The sequence below is a fragment of the Tachyglossus aculeatus genome, chromosome 5 (assembly GCF_015852505.1).
Source record: "Tachyglossus aculeatus isolate mTacAcu1 chromosome 5, mTacAcu1.pri, whole genome shotgun sequence".
Taxonomy (NCBI): Eukaryota; Metazoa; Chordata; class Mammalia; order Monotremata; family Tachyglossidae; genus Tachyglossus; species Tachyglossus aculeatus.
This window is the reverse complement of record NC_052070.1, coordinates 47,324,346-47,331,707: the sequence shown is the minus strand read 5'-3', so window position 1 is coordinate 47,331,707 and position 7,362 is coordinate 47,324,346. Positions and strand designations below refer to the sequence as shown.

The 7,362-nt window shown below is 51.6% G+C and overlaps 1 protein-coding gene across 1 annotated transcript in view; it reads right to left on the bottom strand.

The window, feature by feature from the left end:
• Positions 1–1,015: 1,015 nt before the first annotated feature.
• The window catches only part of CA6 (carbonic anhydrase 6), a 41,377-nt gene continuing 35,030 nt past the window's right edge, over positions 1,016–7,362 (bottom strand). The window contains exon 9 of the mRNA XM_038746716.1: positions 1,016–1,973. Coding sequence (XP_038602644.1) covers positions 1,354–1,973 — 620 coding nt within the window. The 3' untranslated portion in view covers positions 1,016–1,353. The remainder of the gene's footprint in view (positions 1,974–7,362) is intronic.

Below are 7,362 nucleotides of genomic sequence, written 5' to 3'. Positions count from 1 at the left end.
TGGCCATGATGGAATCCCCCTGCCCTCCCCTTTTCCTCTTCCTATTTCCTGGATGGGGGGTGTCCCCGGTAACTGGACAGTGGAGCAGGTCCAACTGTGTGAGGGGGATTGTAAGTGCGAAAGCGGGTGCAAGGGCTGCAGGGGCACTGGGGGACTGCTGGGGGGAACAGGTTTTGGAGAGCTAACCAGGTCCCAAAGCCATTTTGGCTCACTGTAACCCTGACTGGAAACTCAGGGAACTGGGATGAGTGAGGCCGGGGACTGTCGTCCCCATTATCCCCACGGACTTGCCACCTTTGGGGCCCAACCTTCCCAGAGGGGCACTGTGCCCGGCTCCCTTGTTTGGCCCTCAGAGGCTTTGGAAGCTGGTATTCCTGAGTTTTGTCAAGGAGCCAGCTTCCTTCAGGTCTGCCAAGTCTCCCAGCTCAATTCCCAAGTGAAGGGACCATGAGATGAGCAAATGGGAGACCCATCACTGGCCCAATTCTAGTCTTTGTCACGAGGTCTGAGTTCTCGTCCCGGCTCTGCCATCTGCCTTCTGTGTGACCTGGGCAAGTCATTTAACTTTTCTGCACCTCAGTTTCCACATCTATCAAATGGGGATAAAATGCCTGTTCTCCCTCCCTCTTAGGCCGCGAAACACATATGGGTTAGGGACTGTGTTTGATCTGATTCATTTTTATTTACCCCACTGCTTAGGACAGTGCTTGACACATAATAAATGCTTAAGAAATATCAATCAATAGTATTTATTGAGTGCTTACTGTGTGCAGAGCACTGTACTAACCGCTTGGGAGAGTACAGTATAACAGAGTTGGTAGACTCATTCCCAGCCCAGAATGCGCTTCTGGTCTAGAGGGGCTTAAGAAGAAGTAGAAATCCCCTCATGAAAACCCTTCTTTGACTCAGGGTGAAGCCAGGGGGTCTGGGAATCAATGAAACAGCAAAATTTTTGCCTCGGTTCATTCATTCATTCATTCAGTTGTATTTATTGAGCACTTTGTGCAAAGCACTGTACTAAGCGGTTGGGAGAGTACAATATAACAATAAACAGACAACATTCCCTGCTCATTCTGTCTCCCCATCAGCTCGGAGCTGCTTCCTGCTTTTCCTAGAAGGCCACACTCCCCAGTCAGATCGGTTCAAACCCGTTTAATAGTCACGTCTCCACTCAAAGAGACTCTCAGAGTGGATTCAGGGAAGGACTGAAGCCCTCTTCTAGGGCAGAGAGAGGAAAGAGAAAGCAGCTCAGCAGAGGGAAGGCACCGCAGAGATCTGCGGGTTGGGGTTCTGGTTTCGGAAGCAGAATGGAATGCTCCCCTGATTAGGTGGGTGCGGGCCAGCCTCCTAGGCTCAGTAGTGTCCCCAGCAACTGGAATCATAGTCCAGTCTGACCCCTCCGGACAGGCTCATCCTGGCCTCCCCCCAGGCCACCACGTCTGCCTTGGCCGTAGCGGGGCCACAGCGGGCCAGAGTCGCGATGTCCTTGGGGTCCAGGACGTGGCTCCAGCAGTTCATGCGGCTCATCCCACCCTCAAAGGCATCGGAGAAGACCTCCGTGAGGCCGTCCCGGTCCTTGCCGAGGATCAGCGTCCCCCCTTCCTCGATCACGTGCCCTCTCCGGAGGCTCTGCTCACCCCTTGCCAGCCCGTTGACCCACAGGTGCGCCAGACCTGAATGGGAAGCCCAGGTCATGCAGAAGTGGGTCCACGCCTCTGCCTGGGGGTGAGCAGAGAAGACTGCCGGGACTCCCCCGACCCATAGGGTCACCTGGGAGCCCACCGTGACCTCCATCTCACTGGTGCTGTCCAGGGTGGAGTAAGAGAAGACCGTCTGGCTGCCCCGGCCGGCGGTCCGGGCAGAGAAGCATAACGAGAAAGAGTGGAGCTTCATGGACCGCAGGGGCCAGACTTGCACGAAGCTGGCTACGTTCTCCCGGGGGAAGTGGAAGGCAGGGAAAGCCGGAGAAGAGCCTGCAAGGGAAATGGGGCAGACGTCAGAAACTTCAACCTTCTCTTGGGGGGCGGTCCCCTTGCCTCTTCCATGGGTACCTGGGTAGCTGGAGTGGGGGGGAAGGCTCTGATTATCTGGGGTTGAATTGGCCAGGGGTGAACCCAAAGCTGGCCCACTGCTGCTGTGCCCGCTTGACCACTTGGGAGAGGAGGAAACATGGGGACCGAAGAGGCAGTGCTGCTTATAAACTAGGGCCAGATGACTCCTGTGCCACTAGCCGCCCTGGGCATCAGCTAGGTGGGGCTTGATGGGACATGGCCCTCAGCAGGCTGGAGCAGCCAGAGCCAGCCATGACTGACCACCTCTGGGGCCGGACTCCACCTATGTGTGTGGAGATCGTCTGTGGGCAGAAAGAGATCTCCACCCCACCCCGAACCGATTCACCCCTCTTTGGGGCCTCAGCTGTTCCCGAAGGACTCCTCCCACCAGGCCAGTATTCCCCAAACCTGCCACGGACTTTGTCCTGCCTTGCTGAAGGGGAGAGCTGCGGCTTGCCTTCTGCCAATAGGGCTTTCCACAGGCAGGACTGTTGAGGGTAGACCCATAGGAGCAATCCAGCCCTTACACTCTAAAAGGCCCAAGGAGTCACCATCATGTCAGGTAGCAAGGGCCGGCAAAACAGCCAGGGCCCACAGCCAGGTCACGAGTGTAACCTTTGCTCTTCAATAATAATAATAATTGTGGTATTTGTTAAGCACGTACTGCATGCCAGGCACTGTACTAAGCACTGAAGCGGATACAAGCAAATCGGGTTGGAATCCCCTCCAATCTCCCTGCTGCCCCATGCAGGGACAGCACTTCAGGGCTGCCTCTTTGGTATGGAGACTGGAGCTGGGAGGGGCAGGGAGGCCGTGGGAGAGGCTGGGTGCTCATGGGGAGGAGAGAGTTAAAGGAGAAAATCTTGCTTTTTATACTGTTAAGTGCTTGCTGTATGCCAAGAACTGTACTGAGAGCTGATAGACACAGATAGTTTGGAGACAGTCCTTGACCCTGGCCCACATGGGATTCACAGGGGAGGAAGGACAGATATTTTTAATTCCCATTTTACAGATGAGGAAACTGAGGCCCAGAGAAGTTAAGTGACTTGCCCAAGATCACCCAGTGGGCATGTAGTGAAGCTGGGATTAGATCCAGGCCTATGTTCTTACCACTAAGTCACACTGTCTCCTTCCATCATGTAATGGTGTGAGTCACCCTGGGCTCTGCCCCTCCCTATGATCGGGCCTGTCCAGAGGGACAAAGTGGTTTCCCAGGATGAAGAGGCAGCAGACTGACAGCTTCCTCTAAGCCCGTTGCGGCTTTGCCCACCTCATCCCGGGAGCGAGGTAGACTAGATGTCTTGCGGGGGTGAACAGGTGACCACTGGAGTACACTATGTAGTCACCGGTAAAGTGTATGGCTCTTCTGGTAACTTCAGGTACTCAGGAGATGCTGTGCAGTCAGAGCTTTCAAAAAGCCTTCCCTGGTGGTGTTGGCTGGGGGAGCAGGGGCTGGAGTTGAGGGGGAGGCAGCTGGGGGGAACGGATACCTGGTTCTCAAGAAAGGAAGTAATAATAATAATAATAATAATGTTTGTTAAGTGCTTACTATGAATCAGGCACTGTACTAAGCACTGAGGTGGATACAAGCAAATTAGGGTGGACCCAAGTCCTTATTCATTCATTCATTCATTCATTCAATCATATTTATTGAGCGCTTACTGCGTGCAGAGCACTGTACTAAGCACTTGGGAAGTACAAGTTGGCAACATATAGAGACGGTCCCTACCCAACAACGTGCTCACAGTCTAGAAGGGGGAGACAGACAACAAAACAAAACATGTGGACAGGTGTCAAGTAATCAGAACAAATAGAAATAAAGTTAGATGCACATCATTAACAAAATAAATAGAATAGTAAGTATGAACAAGTAAAATAAATAGAGTAATAAATCTGTACAAACATATATATGTAGGTGCCGTGGGGAGGGGAAGGAGGTAGGGCCGGGGGGTGGGGAGGAGGAGAGGAAAAAGGGGGCTCAGTCTGGGAAGGCCTCTTGGAGGAGGTGAGCTTTCAGTAGGGCTGGGTCCTTGAGGAGCATTGGGTTAGGTGTGCGGGAGCTCCAGTGCCTGTTTACCTGGCTTGCTCCAGGTTCTGCCATCATGCCAGGCACCTGTGGGTGGAGGTCTGGAGGTAGAGGGGTGGTAAAGCTGAGCCCTGCACTGCCTGGCACATATGTTCAGGTGAGGTAAAGAGAGGAGGATGGGAGAAAGACCCCAGCTGTCATCAATCAATCAATCAATCATATTTATTAAGCACTTACTGTATGCAGAGCATACAATCCAACATTCCCTGCCCATAGTGAGTTTCCAGTCTAGAGGGGGAGACAGACATTAATTTAAATAAATAAATTCTGGATATGAGGCTGGTGTTAGGAGGGTGAGCCCCACCCAAGCCCTGCCAGCTGGCCTCCTGGGGAATAAGCCCCACTTGGACAGCAATGGCACGTTGGTGCCTAGTGGTCACACCCTGTGCCCTTAGATTCCCTGCACCCTAAAACCCGTGTAACATCTGGGGAAGCAGTAGAGTGGTCAGTCAAGGAGCCAAGAATGAGAGGAAATTGTAAACTCCTTGTTGAATAGGGACTGTGTCCGAACTGCATCAACCCGGTGGTTAGTACAGTGCCCAGCACACAGCAAGCACTTAATAATGATTGATTATTATTTTTATTATTATCCACTAGCTGCTCACAGGTACAGAGCGCTGCTGTACACACTTTACAGTTCAGATCCAATTCCTGTTCTCTGCCCCTTGAAGGCTCATAGTCTATCTTGTCTCCATTTGATTGATGAGGAAACCAAGGCCCAGAGAGGTTGTCACTTGCCCAGAGTCACACAGAGCTTCCACTAGAACCCAAATCTCCTGACCCCCAGTGCCATGCTCTTTCCAGAACCAGTCTCTCAGCTTCTGGGTACTCCAGCAGCTGCTGTGAGGAGGGCAGGGGGAGGAAGTGGTGCTAAGATATAGGCTCAGCTGCTAACTGGAATTAGGGAGAGGGAATAGGATGGGATTCCAAAGTTCAAAGGAATTTGGGGGTGCAGAGGGGGTGCTCCCCGACTTTGAAGCAAGCCATGCGGTGCATATCCCATGCAGCAATGCTTTGCCAGAGGCATCATACATTTTAGCTGATAGGCAGATGTAGGAGAAAAGTAAGGGAGAGTTTGCTATTCCATCTTCTCTCTCTCTTGCTCTCTTCCCAGCTCCCCCTCTACCTCTCTCTGTTCTTTTGTGTTCTGTCTCCCTCCTTCCAAGCTCGTATCTCCTCTTGCCTTCAGGACATCTCCACCTGGATGTCCGCCCACCACCTAAAACTCAACATATCCAAGTCAGAGCGCCTTATCTTCCCTCCCAAACCCTGTCCTCTCCCTGACTTTCCCGTCACTGTAGACAGCACTATCATCCTTCCCATCTCATAATCCCGTAACCTTGGTGTCAACCTTGACTCCACTCTCTCATTCACCCCACACATCCAATCCATCACCAAAACCTGCTGGTCTCACCTTCCCAACATCGCCAAGATCCACCCTTTCCTCTCCATCGAAACCGCTATCTTGTTGGTACGATCTCTCATCCTATCCTGAATGGATTACTGCATCGGCCTACTTTCTCATCTCCCATTCTCCTGTCTCTCCCTGCTTCGGTCCATACTTCACTCTGCTGCCTGGATTATCGTTCTACAGAAACGCTCTGGGCATGTCACCCCCCTCCTCAGAAATCCCCAGTTGCCTATCAACCTTCACATGAAGCAAAAACTCCTCACTATTGGCTTTAAAGCTCTCAATCACCTTGCCCCCTCCTACCTCACCTCCCTTCTCTCTTTCTAGAGCCCAGCCCACACACTCTGCTCCTCTGCCGCTAACCTCCTCACTGGGCCTCGTTCTCCCCTGTCCCTGCATCAACCCCTGGCCAATGTCCTACCTCTGGCCTGGAATGCGCTTCCTCCTCACATCGACTAAACCAGCTCTCTCCCCTGTTTCAAAGCCCTAATGAGAGCTCACCTCCTCCAGGAAGCCTTCCCAGACTGAGCCCCCCTTTTCCCCTGCTCCTCCTCCTCTCCCCATTGCCCCGACTCCTTCCCTCTGCTCTACCCTCTTCGCCGCCCCACAGCACTTGTGTATATTTGTACGTATTTATTACTCTATTTTATTAATGATGTGTATGTATCTATAATTCTATTTATCTATTTTGATGGTATTGATGCCTGTCTACTTGTTCTGTTTTGTTGTCTATCACCCCTTCTAGACTGTGAGCCCATTATTGGGTAGGGATTGTCTCTATCTGTTGCTGAATTGTACTTTCCAAGAGCTCTGCACACACTAAGTGCTCAATAAATACGATTGAATGATTGAATGAATCTCCTCTAAGAGGCCTTCTTTGACAAGGCCCCTATTTCCCCTACTCCCTCTCCCTTCTATGTCGCCTATGCATTCATATCTCTATCCTTTCAGCAGTTGATATTGACCCCACCCTCAGCCCCATAATACTTGTGCATTGTCATTTCCCCTATTTAATTCATTTCTATGTCTCCCCTTCTAGACTTTATGGGCAGGTATCGTGTCTGACAACTCTATTGTTTTGTACTTTCCCAAGCACTTAATTCAGTGCTCTGCACACAGTAAGCTCTCAATAAATACCATGGATTCAGAGATTGATTGTTTGAGGAGCATGCTGTCTAGCCAGCTCCGAAATGTCTGGGTACAGAGGGCCGGGCAGGCTGATGGAGTTAGCCTGAATGGGTTCCATCATCTCCTGGCCTAGGGAAGGATGGATGGAGGTTAAGTAGGGAGGAAGGGAGGCGTTGAATGGATGTAGATATGTCGGGACCAGGAAGGAGGGTGATATTCCAGGCACTGGGGTCACCGAGGCAGCCAAAGACTGGGCATGGAGAACCCAAAGTGAATGGTTGGAGTGGTGGAGATGGGTGGGGCCGGAGGAGGAAATTTATCCACTGGTTCAAGAACTTTGGGTTAAGGGACTTTTGGAGAGGCTGCGGGGCCTGACTGCTCCCAACAAGTACTGTCCAGGGAATCCCAGGGTTACCAGAGCCTCTGCAACCCTTAGGCATCTCTGAATAATAATAATAATTTGTGGTATTTGTTAAGCACTTACTGTGTGCCAGGCACTGTAATAAATGTTGGGGTGGATACAAGCAAATAATGTTGGACACATGTCCTGTCCTGCGTGGGGCTCACAGTCTCAATTCCCATTTTACAGATGAGGTAACTGAGGCCCAGAGAAGTGAAGTGACTTTCCCAAGGTCACACAGCAGACAAATGACCGAACAGGAATGTCTGACCTGCCACAATCAGAG